Here is a 22,246-nt window from a genome sequence, read left to right as displayed (position 1 = left end):
AAATAAATAATGTCTTTTGGTGCACACGAACGTAGAATTCGTCCATAATTGCGAACTGTACTTCCGGTCCGCAATTACGGATCAATTTACGTCTATTGACCACGGACACTTTCCCGTACATCTGCGGGAAGGCATCCGAGACGTAGAAAGCCTCCGCAAAAGATAGAACATGTCCTATCTTTTGCTTTTTACGAACCATACACCCATAGTTTGTATGGGAGCAAGGACTGAAAATGCGGGTGGTTCTCCGCAGCCAGCTGTTCCCGTAAACGCAAACAGTGATTACAGGCACGGCCGTGTGCATGAGGCCTAAAGGGGGAGGAAAAAACAAACTTGAAAAATGGCTGCGGCAAGAAAGGGTTAAGCAGATGACTACTGCATACTGAGAAAGCTATAAGATAGGACCCTTTTTTTTTTTTTTTTTTAAACTTTATTTCAGCCGAAAATAAAATGGCTTACAATCTGTAACTTTCACATTAAAATTGGTAAACCTGGAGGGTAAAAATATTATTAGATTCAATAGAGATTTTGTATTCTGCCAGTTTCTTAGTCACAGGTTTATTAGATTTAGGTTTTGTGTTCCGACACGATTTGGCAGTCAGGAGGTTTTCCTTTGCTAGACTTCAGTATAGATAAGAGGTCGAGAAACTATAATACATTCTGCCTTGGGAAAAAAATTTTTTTTAAAAGAAATCAAATTATCCATGCCCTTAACAAAAATGGCGTCGACGAGAAAGTAATAACTCTTTGTTACTGTCGCGTTAGCTCGACTTCCGCTGTGCTCTACTTTGAATTTCATTGGCTGGAGGGGATCACCTATGGTAGCTGCACATTTTGAACTTGCGCGGATAATTTGAAGTTGTTTAGGGAGAACACAAGGGGTTTATGTGCCATGTTGAGCCGCGAGTATTAGTGAAGAGCATCGGAGCGCGGCCATGGACGTCCACAGCTGCGTGCAGTAAGTTATACCTACAAGAATTGAAACCGAGTGGTTTTCTTTTTGCTGAAAATCGTCTCAGACCGGAACCGTTATCGCTTCGGTCGGGCTTGTAGCGATGGACCATTACAAATATAGGGCCTGATGGGATTTGTAGTTCTGTATATTATCGCTTATGACATGCTGAGGCTTGGAGCTCCACACATAATCTAGTTTGGCATGCTTGCTGCTACTAGTCGTTTTATAGTTTCTCTCTGATGTGACAAGGAGGGTCTTACATTTCTGTAGATTTTATGTTGTGTGCTGATCCATGTAGTTCTGTAGATTTTGTGCTGTGTGCTGGTCCATGTAGTCCTGTAGATTTTCTCAATAGTATTACAGGATTGAAGCTAGGAAACGTGGTTCAGCTTGGTTCGCTGGAACTACCACTTCTGATGTTTGCTGGCTCTATGCATAGTTGGCAAAATTTTTTTTTTTTTTTTACAGGGACACAGGGTGTGGCTTATCGGGTGGGTGTGGCTTATGAGGACATAGTTTAAATGGGGGGCGTAATGGGGCGTGGCTTTCTTCCCAGAGTTTCTGTATACAAATAAACAAACAAAAATGTCGGCACTAGTTTGGCTGACTACTATGGTGGCCAGTATCTCTTTAGCTATCTGGTTGTTTACAGGCAGGTGATGTCACACTTTATTATTAGGGCTAGGCAATATGTGCTGACCACTACTGATAGCATAAAAACCAGCGTAGATGGTGCCACACTCAGCGCCCCTTGTAGGTGGTGCCACACTCGGCGCCCCTTGTAGGTGGTGCCACACTCGGCGCCCCTTGTAGGTGGTGCCACACTCGGCGCCCCTTGTAGGTGGTGCCACACTCGGCGCCCCTTGTAGGTGGTGCCACACTCGGCGCCCCTTGTAGGTGGTGCCACACTCGGCGCCCCTTGTAGGTGGTGCCACACTCGGCGCCCCTTGTAGGTGGTGCCACACTCGGCGCCCCTTGTAGGTGGTGCCACACTCGGCGCCCCTTGTAGGTGGTGCCACACTCGGCGCCCCTTGTAGGTGGTGCCACACTCGGCGCCCCTTGTAGGTGGTGCCACACTCGGCGCCCCTTGTAGGTGGTGCCACACTCGGCGCCCCTTGTAGGTGGTGCCACACTCAATGCCCCTTGTAGACGGTGACACACTCAGTGCCCCTTTTAGATAGTGCTACACAGCCCCCAAATAAAGAACCCTTATACTCACCTAGACCTGTTCCCGCGAAGAACGGAGCTCCAGTCTCCTCAGTCTTGCAGCTTTATGAAGTGCCGAGACCGGATCCTTGCGTGTGCCGGTGTGATCCAGTGGCGTCCTGTGCAGGGAACCTGTCAGCGGTTTATAGGCTGCAGGCCTAATGTGGCCTGTATTCTAGTGAATGGCAGATCAGGGAGCAGGCTCCCTTCTCTGCCATAGTATTCAATTGTATCTGCATCTTGAGGACGCAGATGCAATTGAATACGGCAGTCACCAGTTCAAGTTGACAAGACACATTCTGGGACCGTAATGTGCTGGGATTGTCTCTTTAAATTTGGGATAGTCCCGGCAAATAAGGGACTGTTGACAACTGTAACTTTGTAAGGTGGGGGCTGTTCTCACTTGTTTAAAGAGAAACTTTCACCTGCCCATACATGTGCAGCATGTAATGGGCAGGTCTGCACAAACCCTGGGGCACTTTAAAAAAAAATTCTACCCTCCTCCGTTATTTAGATATCGGTGCCATTTTATTTGGCACCCGATATTTAAATAACCTTGTGAACTGTCAATGGGGCGTGTAATGGCAAGGGGGTGTGTTACCATGGCTGTGACACTGTCCAATCCGCTACGGACAGTGTTAGGCTGGGTTCACACACAGTTTTTTGCAGGAGGAAAATCTGCCTCAAAATTCAGTTTGGAGTTTTGAGGCAGATTTTCGTCTGCCTGCATGCCGATTTGCGCTGAGTTTTTCGCCCCCTGCCAATGAGCGCCGCGGGCAAAAACGCAGCGAAATAAGTTTTCTCTGCCTCCCATTCATATCAATGGGAGGTCAGAGGCATAAACGCCCGAAGATAGGGCATGTCCCTTATTTTTCCTGCAAGCCGGTTTTTCGCTCGTGGGAAAAACCCGCCTCCCATTGAAATCAATGGGAGGCATTTTCGGACATTTTTTGGCGCGGTTTCCGTGTCAAAAAACTCTGTGTGTACTCCCCCTTACAGCAAGAGTTGGAGAGAGGAGAGCGTGTGGAGACGTGTAATGGTGAGGGGACGTGTCACTGCTACGGACAATGCAAGAGCTGAAGAGGAGAGCATGCGCGCTCTCCTCTCTCTAGCTTTTACACTGTCTGTAGCAGTGACACGTCCCCTCACCATTACGCGCCCCCACACGCTCTCCTCTCTCTAGCTTTTACACTGTCTGTAGCAGTGACAAGTCCCCTTAGCAGTTCGGCAAACAAGTACAAGACTGTCATTTCTCGCAAGAGATCAGTCTTGTACTTGTCTGCTGACTGCTGAAGAGTGAGAGCGTGCGCACGCACACGCTCTCTCTCCAGCTCTTGCTGTAACATTGTCGTTTGATGTAGCTACTTACCTGCAAACGCTGATGCTGCTACAGAATCAACTGTAGCCTCTGGTGCCGATGTGTCCTCGCTCGTCCGACACGATGCAGGACCTGGGGCAGGAAGTGAGTGACGTCACAGCGTGATCTCTCGAGAACACGCTGTGTGTCTGCACTGCCAGAAGCTGGGCGTTCTGAAGAGAAGTGGATGATACTTCTCGTCAGAACGCCCAGCTAGTAAAAGTAGTAAACACGCCCCGATGTACGCACATAATACACGCCCAGTTGGACTTTTACTGTAAACACGCCCAGTTTTACTTTTGCAAGCCTCATTTGCATAAATACAAAAATGGTCATAACTTGGCCAAAAATGCTCGTTTTTTAAAAATAAAAACGTTACTGTAATCTACATTGCAGCGCCGATCACATGCAATAGCAGATAGGGGTTGCAAAATCTGGTGACAGAGCCTCTTTAAAGGGAATGTGTTGCCAGAAAAACATGTTTTTTTTTTTTTTAATTAAACATTTAGTGTGTAGGTGATTAAACATTGTTCAAATTTTTTTTATTTTTTTCACGAGTCAGGAAATATTATAAATTAGATTCTAATTTATAATATTTCCCATTGCTGGTCACTAGATGGAGCTATTCCCAAAATTGCAGCATTGCAAAATTGGGTAAAAAGCCCTCGCTCTAGTGAGCTCTCAGCATCCCCCCCCTCCTTTATCCTGGCTAGTGCCGGGATAAACGAGGGGTTTGAACGGTCTATCCTCCTACACTGTGTGTCGCCATTTTTTGAGCTAACACACAGTGTAGTAGGTTTACATACACTAGTAAACACACACAAACACGAACATACATTGAAATCTCTTACCTGCTTCTGCCGCCGCGGCTCCCTCCGGCCCGCTCCGTCTGCTGCCGCTGGTCCAAGTGCACAAGTCCGGAAGCCGCGACCGGAAGTAGTAATCTTACTGTCCGGCCGCGACTTCCGGTCCACAGGAAAATGGCGCCGGACGGCGCCAATTTCAAATTGGACTGTGTGGGAGCGGCGCATGCGCAGTTCCCACACAGACGGCGTACACAGAAGTGGATGGGACGGGAGCCGTTCGCAGTCCCTATGGGACTGTGGCTGCCGTATTCCATGTCTGTATGTGTCGTTAATCGACACATACAGAAATGGAACAAAAAATGGCAGCCCCCATAGGGAAGAAAAAGTGTAAAAATAAGAAAAAGTAAAACAAACACACAAATAAATATAAACGTTTTTAATAAAGCACTAACATCTTTAACATATGAAAAAATAATTTGTGATGACACTGTTCCTTTAAGGTCCGAGCCATTTTTTGTTTTTCACTCCCCTCTTCTAAGAGTCATAACTCCTTTATTTTTCCGCCAATAGAGTGGTGTGAGGGCTTATTTTTTTGCAGGACGAGCTATAGCTTTTATTGGTACGTACAACTTTTTGATCGTTTTTTATCCCCAAAAATTTTTTATAGCTAAGTTATCCAAAAAAGCGTCATTTTTAAATGTTTTATTTTTTACGGCGTACACTGTGTGCGTTAAATAACACTATATTGTAATAGTTCAGACTTTTACGGACGCAGTGATACCAATTTTGTTTACTTTTTCTATTTTTTACATTAGTTTAGTGAAAAAATGGGAAAATGGGAACTTTTATTATTTTATTTTTTTTCACTACTAAAAACGTTTTCACTTTTTTTTTTTTTACACATTCTATTATTGCCCCTAGGAACTAATGTATTGCAGTGTATATTCTTTTTTACATGCTTCTGTTAATGACAACCATCGCCGCCCCTGATCCCATTGCTGGGGGGGGGGGGGCGGTGAGTTGTCGAAGGGGGCCGCCCCCTCTTTTCAACGCCTCATGCTGTGGTTGCAATTGACCGCAGCATTTGAGGGGTTAAACGGCCAGGAACAGCACGATCGCTCTTCCTGGCCGTTAGTCCCGGGTGTCAGCTGTGATTCACAGCTGGCACCCGCACCGCATGGAGCGCGCTCCATACTTCTCCACCTGCAATAGTACGTAACGGGACGTTTTGGTGCGTGAAGGGGTTAAGCTAGCCATGCATTTGTGATTTTAGATGGCCATTTTTGGAATTAGTTTTTGTTGGGTTGGTCTTTGAAGGTTGTTGGTCTGGATGACAATACCATAAGTTACAATGACAAATTGATCTTTGGCCTGGTCTGGGCTTCTGTTGATGGGTTGCAGGTCTGTCCTTTGGCATGAACGATTTTCCAAGACTACACCTGACAATGATAGATCAACTTTTCCACAGATATCTGCCTTCTGTTAGATATCTGCTCGTTCATGTCATGAAAATGCGCTAAACCCCTTAACGCCCTGTGACGTACTATTACGTCACGGGCGGTGGACTGTTAACGCGAACTGACGTATTATTACTTCATCGTGTTAACAGGGTACTGTGTCTGCAGACAGTTTTAAAGCCGTGATAGTTTAACGCTATCACTGCTTCAAGGCCAAGACCGGAGCTAGCCTCCGATCCGGCCGATTAACCCTTTAGCTGCAGCCCTCAAAACTGAGCGCTGCATCTATGGTGTTTACAAGCAGATCGGAACTCTGCAATAAAATTGCGGGGCTCCGATGACTGCTCCGGCAGACCGGAAGCTTAACAATGGCCTCCTGTCTGCCCAGAACGGATGCTTGCTAGGTCCTGCCCAGAGGCGGGGCCTAAAAGGCATCCGGCTGCAGTAACAAGATGACGCAGGCTCAGAAGCTGAGCCTGCGACATCAGCCGCTGGTGTCAGCTGTATGTTACAGCTAACACCGTGCTGTAAAGGCAGGGAACGGAGCTAGCGCTGATCCCTGCCACTAACCACTTATATGCCACATTCAAAAGCAATCGCGGCATCTTAGTGGTTTGTAGAGATCAGCATCGACACGACGTGATCGTGACGATGCCGATCCTTGCTATGGCAATCGAGACCTTATAATGGCATCCTGGTCTGCCACGTATGATAGTCTATTAGGCCCCGCCCACAGATGGGACCTAATAGGCTTGCTGTCAGTGAATGACTGACAGCTCTAATGCATTGCACTACGTGGGTAGTGAATTGCATTAGAGTAAAGATCAGAGGTGCAGGCCCTCAAGTCCCCTAGTTGGACAAAAAAAAAGTTGAATATAAGTGTAAAAACAAAAGTTAAAGAGGCTCTGTCACCAGATTTTCAAACCCCTATCTCGTATTGCAGCAGATCGGCGCTGCAATGTAGATAACAGTAACGTTGTTTTTTTTTTTTTTTTAAACGAGCATTTTTGGCCAAGTTATGACCATTTTTATATTTATGCAAATGAGCCTTTCTTAAAGAGGCTCTGTCACCACATTATAAGTGCCCTGTCTCCTATATAAGGAGATCGGCGCTGTAATGTAGGTGACAGTAATGCTTTTTATGTAAAAAAACGATCTTTTTTCACAAAGTTAGGAGCGATTTAAGTTTATGCTAATGAGCTTTTTTTAATGCCCAAGTGGGCGTACTTTTACTTTCGACCAAGTGGGCGTTGTACAGAGGAGTGCATGACGCAGACCAATCAGCATCATGCACTCCTCTCCATTCATTTACACTGCACTAGCGATATAGATATATCACTATGTGCAGCTACATACACAAGCCCTAACATTACTACAGTGTCCTGATAATGAATACACATGAAATCCAGCCTGGACGTCATGTGTACTCAGAATCCTGACACTTCTGACTCTTTTTTTTGTGAGATTCCGGCAAGTGAAACCAAATCTTGTTTAGCTCCGTGATCTCGCGAGATTTCGTATCCGTTGCTGGAATCTCACAAAAAAGAGTCAGAAGTGTCAGGATTCTGAGTACACATGACGTCCAGGCTGGATGGTCATGTGTATTCATTATCAGGACACTGTAGTAATGTTAGGGCTTGTGTATGAGGCTGCACATAGCGATATATCTATATCGCTAGTGCAGTGTAAATGAATGGAGAGGAGTGCATGATGCTGATTGGTCAGCGTCATGCACTCCTCTGTACAACGCCCACTTGGTCGAAAGTAAAAGTACGCCCACTTGGGCATTAAGAAAGCTCATTAGCATAAACTTAAATCGCTCCTAACTTTGTGAAAAAAGATCGTTTTTTTTAAATAAAAAGCATTACGGTCACCTACATTACAGCGCCCATCTCCTTATATAGGAGATAGGGCACTTATAATGTGGTGACAGAGTCTCTTTAAGTACAACTGGGCGTGTTTAAAGTTAAGTACAAGTGGGCGTGTATTGTGTGTGTAACATCTGGGCGTTTTTACTTGTTTTACTATCCGGGCGTTGTGAATGGAAGTGTATGATGCTGACGAATCGGCATCATCCACCTCTCTTTGTTACCACCCAGCTTCTGGCAGTTCACAAATACACACCGTGTTCTCGAGAGATCACGCTGTGACCTCACTTCCTGCCCCAGGTCCTGCATCGTGTCGGACGAGCGAGGACACATCGCCACCAGGCAACAGAGGCTACAGTTGATTCTGCAGCAGCATCGGCGTTTGCAGGTAAGTCGATGTAGCCTCTGTCGCCTGGTGGCGATGTGTCCTCGCTCGTCCGACACGATGCAGGACCTGGGGCAGGAAGTGACGTCACAGCGTGATCTCTCGAGAACACGCTGTGTGTCTGTGCACTGCCAGAAGCTGGGTGTTAACGAAGAGAAGTGGATGATGCTGATTCGTCAGCATCATACACTTCTATTCACAACGCCCAGCTAGTAAAACAAGTAAAAACGCCCAGATGTTACACATACAATACACGCCCAGTTGTACTTAAGAAAGGCTCATTTTCATAAATATAAAAATGCTCATAACTTGGCCAAAAATGCTCGTTTTTGAAAAAAAACAAAACGTTACTGTAATCTACATTGCAGCGACGATCTGCTGCAATACGAGATAGGGGTTTGAAAATCTGGGGTGACAGAGCCTCTTTAATCTTAAGTTTCAAGTTAATAAAAACAAACCCTGACTTTTTACCTATAATGAGTCTTTTATTATAGGAAAAAAATTAAACCGTTAAAAAAGCACACATATTTGGTAAAACCGTGTCTGTGACGACCCAATCTATAAAACTAATGTTGTTTTTCCCGCACGGTGAACACTGCAAAAAAAAAAAAAAACAATAAAAAACAATGCCATCATCTCTATTTTTTTTTTTATCACCACCCCTCACACAACGTGATCATAAAGTCGCATGTACCCCAAAATAGTACCAATAAAAACTACAACCCGTCCCGCAATAAACAAGCCCTTACACAGCTTTTTTTGACTGAAAAATAAAAAAGTTCTGGCTCTCAGAATATGGCGACACAAAATGTGCAGTGTCCAAAAGCAGATAAGATTGGGCGCCGTTTATCAGTGCGACATCGGCCACATATCTCTGAAACATTATTTATTTACCCCATTGCTATGCCCTCTTATTATGCCCTGATGTTCTCCGCACAGATTACATATGACCCCACATTATAAACTGAAATACCAGCAAAACCCCAAACAGAACTACTACTACCAAGATAAATCTGAGCTGCAAAAGCCAAATGGCGCTCCTTCTCTTCTAAACCCTACAGCGTGCACAAACAGCAGTTTACGTCCACGTATATGGCATTGGCATACCCGGGAGAACCAGCTTAGCATTTTACGAGGTATTAGTCTTCGGTGGCACAAACTGGGCACAACATACTGTTCACTAAAATGGCATATCGGCGGAAAATTGCAATTTTCACTTTGCACCATCCGCTATGCATTAATTATTAATGGTAAAAAACACCTGTGGGGCAAAATGCTCACTACACCCCTTAAAATGCCTTAAGGGGTGTAGATTCCAAAATGGGGGTTACTACTTGGGGGTTTGTTTTACTATTTGACCTCAGAGACCTGCAATTGTGGTCCAATGCTGTGAAAATCACCAAAATAGACCTCAAATGCACATGTTGCTCTTCACTTTTGAGCTCTGTCATATGTCCAGGCAAATGATAAATGCCTTGAGGGGTGTTATTTCCAAAATTGGGTCACTTCTTGGGGGCTTCCACTGTATTCTGGTACCTTAAGGTTTAGCTAATGCAACATGGCGCCCAAAAACCAATCCAGCAAAATCTGCATGCCAAATGCCCCTGCCTTTCTGAGCCCTGCCGTTTGTCCAAACAGCAGTTTGACCACGTGGGGTTTTTCCGTACTCTGGAGATACTGCTTTTTCTCCTTTTATCCCTGAGGAAATAAAAATATTTAACTTTTTAGTGGAAATATGTTGATATTAATTTTTACGGCCTAATTCCAATAAATTCTGCAAAAGATCAGTGGGGTCTAAATGCTTACTATACACCCCTTAAGGAATCTATCTAGGGGTAGTTTCCCAAAAGGGGCCACTTTTGGGGGTTTCCTACTATTTTGGTCCCGCAGGCACTTTGCAAACGTTACATGTCACCCGAAAGCCATTCCAGCTAAATTTGAGCTCCAAATGGTGATCCTTCCCTTTTTGACCCCTGCCGTTTGTCCAAACAGCAGTTTATGACCACTTATGGGGTATTGCCGTAATCGAGAGAAATTTATTTTCAAATGTTGGGTGCTCTTTCTCCTTCATGCCTTGTAAAAAAAGAAAATTTTGACATTTTATTAGAAAGAAATGTTGATTTTTCATTTTCACGGCTTCATTCCACTAATTTCAGCAAAAAAACTGTGGGGTCAAAATGTTCACTATACCGAGGGGTGTAGTTTGCCAAATGGTGTCTTTTTGGGGGGTTTCCACTGATTTGGTCCCTCAGGGGCTTTGCTAATGCGACATGGCACCCGAAAATCATTGCAGCAAAACTTGAGCTCAAAAAGCCAAATTATGCTACTTCCTTTTCTAAGCCCTGCAGTGTGTCCAAACAGCAGTTTATCACCACATATGGGGTATTTCCTTAATTGGGAGAAATTGGTTTTCAAATGTTGGGGAGTTTTTTTTCTTCTTTATGCCTTGAAAATGTCTATATTTTTATTGGAAAAAATGTTGATTTTCATTTTCACAGCTTCATTCTACAAAATTCAGCAGAAAACTGTAGGGTCAAAATGCTCACTATACCCCTTCATAAATTCCTTGAGGGGTGTAGTTTGCCAAATGATGTCTTTTTGGGGGTGTTTTCACTGTTTTGGTATCACAAGACCTCTTAAAACTGGACATGGTGCCTAATATATATTAGAGTAAAAAGAAGGCCCCAAAGGGCTCCTTTGCTTCGGAGGTCTGTGTTTCCGTAAATTGGCACACTGGGGCCACATGTGGGATATTTCTAAAAACCGCAGAATGTGGGCAATAAATATTCAGTTGCGTTTCTCTGGTAAAACCTTCTGTTACAGAACAAAAAGGATTAGAAATGAATTTCTGCAAAAAAAATGAAATTAGTAAATTTCATCCCTACTTTGCTGTAATTCTTGTGAAATGCCTAGAGGGTTAATAAACTTCCTAAATGCTGTTTTAAATATTTTGAGGGGTTCAGTTTTTAAAATGGGGTGTTTTATAGGGATTTGCATTGTATGGGCGCCTCAAAACCACTTTACAACTGAACTCCTCCCTGTAGAAATAGCCTTTTGAAATTTTCTTGAAAATGTGAGAAATTTCTGCTAAAGTTCAAAGCCTTGTAATGTCCTAGAAAAAAAAAAGGATGTTAAAAAAATGATGCCAATTTAAAGTAGACCTATGGGAATGTTAATTAGCATTTATTTTGTGCGGTATTACTATCTGTCTTAAAAGCAGATACTTTTAAATTGAGAAAAATGCCTTTTCTTGCACTTTTTTTGCAAAATTTTGGTGTTTTTACAATAAAATACTGAATGTATCGACAAAATTTTACCACTAACTTAAAGTATAATGTGTAACGAGAAAACATTCTCAGAATCGCTTGGATAGGTATAAGCATTCCAGAGTACTTGCCACATAAAGTGACACGTCAGATTTGAAAAATGGGGCTGCGTCCTGAACGTGCCAACTAGTCCCTGTCCTTAAGGGGTTAAAGAGGCTCTGTCACCAGATTATAAGTGCCCTATTTCCTACATAATGTGATTGGCACTGTAATGTACATAACAGCAGTGGTTTTTATTTTGAAAAACGATCATTTTTGAGCAAGTTATGAGCTAGTTTAGATTTATGCTAATGAGTTGCTCAATGGACAACTGGGCGTGTTTTTACTTTTTACCAACTGGGTGTTGTACAGAGGAGTGTATGAGGCTGACCAATCAGTGTCCTGCACTTCTCATTGTTCCAGCCCAGCATGATCCACAGCACAGTGTGATTGTGCAGTGAAAGAAGTGAACACGCCCAGTTGCTAAAAACACAATACACGCCCAGTTGGAAATAAGAGAAAACACACCCAGTTGACCATTAGAAAGGCTCATTTGCATAAATATAAAATTGCTCATAACTTAGCCAAAAATGATCGTTTTTCCCCCCAAAAAAATGTTACTGTTATCTACATTGCAGCGCCGATAACATGCAATAGGAGATAGGGATTTGATAATCTGGTGACAAAGCCTCTTTAAAGATCACTACCTTATAAGTGCCCTATCTCTTACATAACGTGGTCGGCACTGTAATGTAGATCACAGCAGTGGTTTTTATTTTGAGCGTCCAGCCAGGACGTGATGTTCGTTCACAATCCCGACACATTGTAAAGTTTTTGTGTGGGACTAACCGCACTGCACATCCAGATCACGCTGTGCTGTCATTTACAGCGTGATCTCGCGAGATCACGCTTGCTGTCATTTAGTCCCACACAAACGTTACCGAAGTGTCGGGAGTGTGAATAGACATCGCGTCCTGGTTGGAAGCGATGTCTATTCACTCTCAAGACACTTCAGTAACGTTAATGTGTGAGTAAGTGACAGCAAGCGTGATCTCGCGAGATCACCCTGTGTGTGAGTACATGAATGGAGAGAAGTGTATGACGCTGATTGGTCAGCGTCATACACTTTACAACGCCCACTTGGTCAAAAAGTAAAAACACGCCCAGTTGTCTATTAAGAAAGTAATTAGCATAAATCTCAAATAGGTCATAACTGTCAAAATTGATAGTTTTTCTAAATAAAAAACACTGCTGTTATCTACAGTACGGCGCTGATCAGATTATGCAGGAGATAGGGTACTTATAATCTGGTGACAGAGCCTCTTTAAGCCCGCCATACACATAAGATAATGATTGATCAGAAAGTCAGTAAAATAAAAACAAAAAAACTTAACTCACGTAGGCTTGCGCATAGTGGCAAAATGATCATCCAAATTCGGATAATCGAGCCATACACATGTAGTTTTGGCCGAAATGTTCTGACCTAGCCAACTACATTCTCGGCAGGCAGAAGTCTGCTGTCAGCCATCGCGAATGAATGTTTGCATAAATTTTTCAAACGATGGTCGGCCAAAATCGGCCGTTTCGGACAACTTTAATCTTGTGTATTGCCGGTTTAACAGTCGGCAGAAAATGGTGTGAATTGGCCTATTCGGTCATCTATTATCTTTAGTGTATGGCCTGCTTTAGCCTTTATTCCATCAGATTACCATTGCTTTTCAACAGCCTGAATAACGTAGCATCTCTATTGCTATCCAGTAAAAAAACAAGATCAGATCAGTCATGGATCCTGTAAAAATGGTACAGAGATGTACTTCTATGGGAGTTATGGAAACAGTGTAGCTCAGCGAGTTCGGCTGTTTCCGCATCTCCCGACCATTTAATCAGGAAGTAGCCGGGAGGAAGCGGGAGCCGAGCAAGGTAGAACGGGGTTTAGGTGGGACCCGCATCTATTGGACATTTGTCATTTCCTGTGGATAGGCCTTAAATGACCAAGATGGGGAAACCTCTTTAATTTTCCAAAAATGCATCACAATGGCACAGCAGCAAGAAGTTGTCATAAGGGGGTTTTACACTGGGCGATTATCGGGCAGGCAAGCGTTTATAGAACGCTCGTTGCCAATAATTGCTTTTAGTCGCTCGCGGTAAAAAAAAGCAGCATGCTCTTTTCTGCTGTGGTTCCGCCTATGACCGCCCATTGAAATCAATGGGAGGCAGAGAAAGCGTCTATTTGCCCGCGGCGCTCCATGGCCGCAGGCAAAAAACCGCTGCGAGAGTCGCGTGCCTGCAAAAAAAACTGTGTGAACAAGGCCTTAAAGAGGCTCTGTCACCAGATTTTGCAACCCCTATCTGCTATTGCAGCAGATAGGCGCTGCAATGTAGATTACAGTAACGTGTTTATTTTTAAAAAACGAGCATTTTTGGCCAAGTTATGACCATTTTTGTATTTATGCAAATGAGGCTTGCAAAAGTACAACTGGGCGTGTTGAAAAGTAAAAGTACAACTGGGCGTGTATTATGTGCGTACATCGGGGCGTGTTTACTACTTTTACTAGCTGGGCTTTCTGACGAGAAGTATCATCCACTTCTCTTCAGAACGCCCAGCTTCTGGCAGTGCAGACACAGCCGTGTTCTCCAGAGATCACGCTGTGTCGTCACTCACAGGTCCTGCATCGTGTCAGACGAGCGGGGACACATCGGCACCAGAGGCTACAGATGATTCTGCAGCAGCATCGGCGTTTGCAGGTAAATCGATGTAGCTACTTACCTGCAAACGCTGATGCTGCTGCAGAATCAACTGTAGCCTCTGGTGCCGACACGATGCAGGACCTGTGAGTGACGTCACAGATCTGCACTGCCAGAAGCTGGGCGTTGTGAAGAGAAGTGGATGATACTTCTCATCAGAACGCCCAGCTAGTAAAAGTAGTAAAAACGCCCCGATGTACACACATAATACACGCCCAGTTGTACTTTTACTTTTAAACACGCCCAGTTGTACTTTTGCAAGCCTCATTTGCATAAATACAAAAATGGCCATAACTTGGCCAAAAATGCTCGTTTTTTTAAAATAAAAACGTTACTGTAATCTACATTGCAGCGCCTATCTGCTGCAATAGCAGATAGGGGTTGCAAAATCTGGTGACAGAGCCTCTTTAATCTTGGACATCTTAGTATGTCCTCATGCACATGGCCGTGTGCATTCATTTCTATGAGCCTGGACCGCAAAATATTGCCGTAATAAGACATGTCCTGTCTTTTTGCGGTCCAGGCTGCTGGACAATTCACGGACCGTGGAGACGACGGTTGTGTGCATGGGCCCATTGAAATGAATGGGGCCGCAATTCACCTGCAGATTTGTGGGTGAACTGTGGCTGCAAAAATACGTTCATGTGCATGGGGCCTAAATCGGACCCACTGAGTGAAGGTTGTTTTCACAGTTTGTAGTATATGTTGTGCAGCAGATCTGGGACTGCATGTGCACAGAAAAGGAATATGTACATAGAGTTTTGTCCCTTTAGGCCTCATGCACACGTAATTACGGACCTATTAATTTCTATGGGCTGCGGACACCTTTTCCGTATTTTTGCAGATGGGTGTCCGTGCCGTAGAAATGATAGAACATGTCCTTTTTTTTTTTTGCCCGTAATTGTGTCACGGACTCTCCATAGAAGTCTATGGGCGCTTCCGTAATTATGGACGGCTACGGATCCGTAGCCGCCCATAATTACGTAGGTATTGCTATGCGATGCCAGGAGATTACCCAAGATTCCTCTCTGTTTTTATGTGGATCCGTAAATACGGATGCACTACGGACAGTGTTTACGGACACCGTTCTGTATATGCCGATGATATACGGATGCTATAAATGACTGAATCCGTATTTACGGATGATCACGCGCGCGCGCTTTTTTTCAAACAAAATATGGAGAGAACACAGATACAACACTACTTTTGGAAATGGGAAAGATACCACACTGCTCCCATAACAGAGTATGAAGCACAGTAGTTCTACTATTATTGCCAACACATTTACACGAGGCATTGCTGTCTAGCACACGTAACACACTAAACTACACTCGCATCAGGATCTGTAATTACACATCTAATATGCATGTAACAAGTTTTTTTTTTAATGTTTTTTTTTTTTTCTTGCAGAATGTTTGAAGCACACATTCAGGGATACAATGGAAATGATCCCCTCGATCCATGGGACAGGTCAGTCATCAATGTAACCGCATTTTCTAGGGTTTTATGAAAAGTGGTTTAAAAGCTATGTAAACCTTTGAAAGGAAATGTTTTATATATATATATATATATATATATATATATATATATATATATATATATATACATACATAAAGGTTAGTCCGTGTGTTTTGTGTAACTTTGTAAATACTTTTTATTAAAAATTTGTTTTACTTTTTTAGATGCAGCTGCTCGGTATTCTCTATACTGAGCAGCTGTATTTAGTGCTATTCACTGAATGTCAGACCCGCAGTCCTGATGAGTTCAGTGTCTAAGTTCATAACTTAGGTGTGATGGTTTACAGGTGAATCTTGCATTTCAAATACACGCAGGACCCGCCAACACTGAACCCATCAGGACTGTAGGGCCTTAATGGGGTATTTTGTTTTTAATTAGTTAATAATTTCTTTGTATGTGATACTTTTTCAACAATGATTATAACACTTCATGGCAATGGAGAGGAAATCGGGTATTAGCAGAACAAAAGCTACTAGTTGCTGTGTTCTGCCAACCGAGGCTTTCGTAAGAAACTTCCCTGCTGGATCACCAGAATCACTCCTAAATCAAGCTATTCTGGAAGTAGAAGTATATTAAAGCGACCCCACAGTTTTACATAAAAATGTAACCTTAGTTGTGGAATGCATAGTTAATTTACATAGTACCCCCGTTTCGCGTGTTGTGCCGCCGATTCACGTGGGCCAATCGGATAGCACGGGAGAGTGCCTCACACCAACCGAAGCACAGTGTTCATTGGGTAATCTGAGAAGCGCTCCGGCGATCTTGGATGAAAAAAGAGGGGCCCAGGAATAGACAGATCTGTGGCAAAACAAGTGAAACGGAGGGTAACACGTAAATTAACTATGCATTTCCCAGCTGAGGTTCCATTTTCATGTAAAACTGGATGGTTGCTTTAAGGGACTGCTGTACATACAATTCTACATGTATAGGTTCACCAATCGGAAGAATGCTAAGGACGCTGTTATGTATTCTGTTTCTTTTTAGATATATACTTTGGGCAGAAGAGGCTCTCCCTCCACAGGAAAAACGGAACATTCAATGTTTGTTGGACCGTCTAGTTCAAAGCTTCATAGGAGACAAGAGATACTGCAATGATGAACGATATCTCAAATACTGCCTGCAATTTGTAAGCTATGCATTCACATGTAGCCATTGACTTCATCTACTCCAGCTTATTTTATTTTTTATTTTATTTTTTCTAAAGTTTAAGGGTATGTCACACGGGTCGGAAAACTCTAGAAACTGTAAATCCAACCCAGATTCTGCAGGGAATTCCAGCCAACTGATTTGTCGATGCAAAGAAGAGAAAAGGGGGCATTAAAGTGGTTGTCCAACAAAAAGGAAAAAAAATTATTATTTGCTATTCTAAAATAAACAAACTTTTGAACATACTTTCTTTTTCAAACCTGTGCGGATTGCAGGTTTTCAGTCCTTGTCACATGGACCCAGAAGTTCAGAGCTGCCGTTCATGCTGTGACATATCAACACATCGTGTGTGCGTGTGTGCGCGCGTGCGTGCATGAAGGGGCTGGCTGCCTTGGCTCAATTGATCAGCTAAGCCAGCCCCTCCTCCGTCATGGCTGATTCATAGACGGAGGAGGCTAGCTTAGCTGATGATTAGAGCCAGGCAGCCAGCCCCTTCATCCGCGTCATCGCCTCATCCAATTCGCCTGCTACTGTGATATGCTGTGGATTTTCCGCCCACAGATCTAGGCGGAAAATATGTAACTATTAAGCTATGCGTAAACATAACCTAAATCGTGTATTTTATTCAGGATTGTTTGTGTTTAAGTGACGGCACAGCAGCATTTTTCTTTTTTGTAGGCAGAAATAACTGATGAACCTACGCTGTTCTTTGAGTACCTGTACAGCCAGGGCATAGGTAACCGCTTTGCTCTTCTGCACGTTATCTGGGCTCGGCACCTGGAAGCTAAAGGTGATGTCCACAATGCGAGTGTGCTCTACAATAAAGCATTAGAAAATGGCGCAGAACCTAAGGATCTCTTGGATAACCACTACAGGTTAGATCTTGGTACTTCTCAGTTCATAAGAAGATGCACTAGATCCATAATGAGATGGCAAAAACATCTTACTGCAATGTATGTTGGTGCAAAAAAGTCATTGGTTTTTACCAGCTCGTTAAATAGGTCTCCCAAATGTTTAGTCTAGAGAAAATAGGGCAGTTGGGCTAGAAGTATCCTGATCTTGCCTTTAGACCTAATGCACACTTCAGTTTTTTCCTTCAGGGTGCTATCCGTTTTTGTCACTGATAGCACCCTGAACCCATTAATTTCAATGGGGCCATGCACACATTAGTTTTTTTGACGGTCCGTTGCTCCTTTCCGATCCAAAGTAGAGCATGTCCTACTTTGGTCCGGGATTCCGTGACCGTGAGGCCCATGCAAGTCAATGGGGCCGTCAAAAAAACTGAAGGCACATGGAAGGCATCCGTTTGCCGTCCGTGTGTGACGGAGCCGTTGCCTAGCAACCGCCGGGCGGCAGAAAAACATTAGAAAAATATTACACTAATCGGCAGCCACTTGTCTCTATCAATAACTGATAGAGAAAAGAGGCTGCTGATTAAAAATAAAATAAAAAGCATTTCATAGGTACCCGGTCGTTGTCTTGGTGACGAGTCCCTCTTCTTCCTCCAGTCAGACCTTCTTTTGTGACGCGGCAGCCTGTGATCGGCTGCGGAGGCCGCGGCAGCCTGTGATCCGCGGCAGCCTGTGATCCGCGGCAGCCTGTGATCCGCGGCAGCCTGTGATCCGCGGCAGCCTGTGATCCGCGGCCGAGGCAGCCTGTGATCGGCGGCCGCGGCAGCCTGTGATCGGCGGCCGCGGCAGCCTGTGATCGGCGGCCGCGGCAGCCTGTGATCGGCGGCCGCGGCAGCCTGTGATCGGCTGCCGCGGCCGCCTGTGATAGGACAGGAGGAATGGAAGTATGAATGTATTTATTTTTTTACATTTTTATTACATTAAAATTGTATTTTCCGCGCGCCGAGCATGGTACTGTCACCCTGGACAGTACCATGCTCGGCGCACGGAAACACGGGAGTGCACACGGAAACCACACGGCCGCTAAAATGGGTTCACGGACCCGTCAAAAGCGGTCGTGAAAACGGTGACGTAAGTGTGCACGAGGCCTTAGCCTAAGGCTAGGGCTAAACAGCAACTTTGGTCGCACAGTTAAAAAAAATGCTTGCGATCTGTTTGCAACTTTCTGTCACACAACTATTAAGGGTGCGATTTGGTTGCGGGTATCATATCATTTAGGCATTACAAGATCAGAAAGACACCCAAAAAAAAACAAAAAACGTTGCACATGACTGCCACAGCCTACTTGCGATCCGCAACCAAAAATCCAGCAGGTTTTAAAATTTTGCGACTGTTGTGTCACTTGTCGTAAAGCGAGCGTTACATGTGATGTTACATTGCGACCAAAGTTGATATTTTGCCCTAGCCTAATAGAGCAAGGTGGAATGATGTAACTGTTCCTTAAAGAGATTTAGCAATTGGCGTTTCCTTTGAGTTGTGGGAGCTCATAGCAACCGTTAATTTAACACTGTCTGGCAGATGACTTATCAGCTTAGCTGAGCTCCTATAATTTAGTAGTAGATATTTTTTCCTATACAAGATTACTTTAAAGTGTCTGGGTGTAAATATGACAGATTAGAAATTGTCAGTAGGAATGACAGGAGTTTCCATGTCTGGTGTGTGCGAAAATTTTGAATGCAGCTCTTAACTGTATTACAAGCTTAGGATCAGCACAAGATGAGTAATGCAATGCATTCACCTATTTATCTAGATATATTCGATACGTAAGCTATGAAATATTGTCCGAAGGTATGCATGCCTTTTAAATGAGCCCTGAACCAAAAGTATATAGCTTCTATAAAAAAAAAAAAAGCTGCGAATAGCATCTACACATACAAGGATTAGTGAGATAAATTGGTGATCATGGTCCTGATGTGTTTTTTCAGTTTTATATCTTTTTCAATTAGGTTATTACTAGTCATAATTTATATTTTATTTTTTGAATATGGGGTAAAGGAATTAAAAGGAGGGAAAATAAAAAAGGAAAACAAAAATAAAAGAAGGGGGGAATCCCCAGAAGCAAATTTGGTTACAAGAGATTACAGGCGTTCTAGAATACACAGCTATCAATCAGGATATCTTGTTTTATTAGTCAGGGGAGGAGGAGGGGGGGGGGGGCGCAAACAAGTTAGCCTGTCTTCAGAGCAAAATCCCCTGCTGCATTAATGGCATAGAAAAATAGAAAGCATGCCTCTCCTCCTCTTAATCAAGGCTTAATGCGACCATGGACTAAGGGGTCGGACGGGGACCAGCTGATCGCCCATCTCCGTCCATGCCACTGTAAGCTCTGCAGGAGCATCTGAGAGAAAAGAACACGCCAACGGAGTGCACGACTCCCACCAACACCTCAATCACTCCAGAAGCCTGCACACCCTCACACTGGTGTTTCCTAGAAGTATCTGTTCCTGAACCCAGATATTGTGCTGAAAGCAGTTTCTAATATCCGTCCTAACTCGCTGTGGAAGTAGGAAGATGAAGGTTTCCCATCTGGCAAAGAAGTCCTCCACTTGGAGTTCTTTATGAAGAGCGGCCTCCATCCAATCCATCTTAAATAAATATAAGAGTTTATCCAAAAAAAGCTTAAAATCGTGTAGCCAAGTCTGTAAAATGGCCTTCGAAAACTGCCGCTGCCACATAATGTAATAATCGATATGCCCCTTGGGAGCATCTGTGTGTGTCCGGGTCTATATAGCCAAAAATTGCCCAAAGTGCTGTCAGTAGTGTGGTTCGTTAGGTTTGGAGTTGCGTAGGATCGTATATGGGACCAAAATGTCAGAATATTAGGGCAGGCCCAGAGACCATGATGGAGATTGGCCTCCACGGTGTGACATTTAAAGCATTGGAAGGTGGGATATAAACCTATTCTGTGGCCTACAAGTGGAGTTCGATAGGATCTGTGTGTTATTTTAAGTCTCATCTCTAAAAATCGGGCCGAGGCCAGAAATTTATTTGCATAGTCCAAAGCTTTCAAAATGACATAGTAAGTGAGTGATTGATCATCAATCTGCCATTTAGTCAGTGGGGTTTGAGTTGCGGCATAGTCTAGTGGTATGTGTAAGAACTGGTAGTTCCTGGTTATTTGACCTTTTGGGTATGTTTTGTCTAGAGAAGCCTTGGAGAAGATAGGGGTTTTATTCCCGCTCTGGCAATTGCTTAAAGGACATTTGTGATATAGCTTTTGGCTTGTGAATAATGGAAGGGATCAAAGGATACGGTCGGGTACTTCAACTGCATCTCAGATAGCGTAAGCATCCTCCTCTCCAATATATGAACAATGTGTTTTATTGAGGTCAAACCCAGCGCATGCCACCTACGAAAGATGCCATGGGGGTTGCCATCCTGAAAATTAGGGTTGCATATCAATGGCAGGTAGAGAGACCGCAAGGGGGAGAGCTGAAAATGCGTTCTGATTTTTTTGTTATGCCTGCCAGTTGTTAAAGAGTAAAGGGTTGCTTCTAGTGTCAATTGATAACTGATTGTAAGAAAGGTGTAGAAGAGCTCCAAGTGCCTGACCTGGGAAGAGACTAGAGTCAAGAGGGGTGGACGTGTAACATGAGGTGTCATGGAGCCAGTCAGAGATAAAGCGAAGCAATGCCACCAAGTTATATTGGTTGATATTCGGGAAATTAAACCCCCCATTATCCCTTGGCTGCTGCAGGTTGTGAAAGGCTTTATGTGACTTTTTCCCTCCCCATATAAAAGTTCTATAAAGGAAGTTAATCCGTTTTTCATCCGCTGGTGTATGGTAAATTGGAAGCGTGTGTAGGACATAGAGGAGCCTAGGAAACTCTGCCATCTTAATCAGATTGAAGTGTTTCCAAGTGCTGGGAAATATATTGGGAAATGTTTAGCCTATATAATTTACCCGGATGTTTGGAGATTTGTACCCCCAAATATGGTAACACTGCAGATTGCCATCGGAACGGGAAAGCCGAGGACCACATTGGTACAGAAGGCCCCTTTAGTAAAAAGCGATTTAGTTTTGTCTGCATTCAACACCTAGCTGGACAATCTCTCCAGTATATCCAGGTCCCGAAGGAGTGGGGCCAACACCCGCTTGGGATCTGACACCACTAACAAGATATCCGCGAATGCGGCTGCCTTTAATTCTATATTGTGTGATTCAATTCCCTGAAAAGTCGGAGTTTGCACCAGATGACGTAACAGGGGATCGATGGAGAGATTACAAAGTAAAGGCGAAAGAGAGCAGCCTTGTTTTGTGCCCCTAAATATATCTATAAGGGAACCGTGCCAAATTGTAATTTTGAAAGGACCGCGTCTAAAAAAAGGCCATGCCACTGTCAAAGGCTTTTTCGGCATCCAGGCTCATGAGCATGGTGACCGGTTGTGTCGGGTCCTGCCCCAAAACATTCGCAGCCACTGCTGTTCTGATACTTTTTATGCTGGTCCTACCCTTCGTGAACCCAGTCTGGGCCTCGCAGAGGAGACCGGGGAGAAAGCATTGGAGTCTGTCCGCCAATATTCTAGCCAAAAATTTATAATCTTGATTTAATAGTGATATCAGGCGATTAAGATTGGGGTAAGAAT

General features: G+C 43.8%; 1 protein-coding gene across 1 annotated transcript in view; it reads left to right on the top strand.

The window, feature by feature from the left end:
• The first annotated feature begins 787 nt into the window (after nt 1-787).
• Nucleotides 788-22,246, top strand: part of BUB1 (BUB1 mitotic checkpoint serine/threonine kinase) — a 110,009-nt gene continuing 88,550 nt past the window's right edge. The window contains exons 1-4 of the mRNA XM_075862891.1: nt 788-958; nt 15,495-15,554; nt 16,587-16,728; nt 17,427-17,623. Coding sequence (XP_075719006.1) covers nt 936-958; nt 15,495-15,554; nt 16,587-16,728; nt 17,427-17,623 — 422 coding nt within the window. The 5' untranslated portion in view covers nt 788-935. The remainder of the gene's footprint in view (nt 959-15,494; nt 15,555-16,586; nt 16,729-17,426; nt 17,624-22,246) is intronic.

This window comes from Rhinoderma darwinii, chromosome 4, assembly GCF_050947455.1.
Source record: "Rhinoderma darwinii isolate aRhiDar2 chromosome 4, aRhiDar2.hap1, whole genome shotgun sequence".
Taxonomy (NCBI): domain Eukaryota; kingdom Metazoa; phylum Chordata; class Amphibia; order Anura; family Rhinodermatidae; genus Rhinoderma; species Rhinoderma darwinii.
This window is presented reverse-complemented; position numbering and strand designations above follow the sequence as displayed.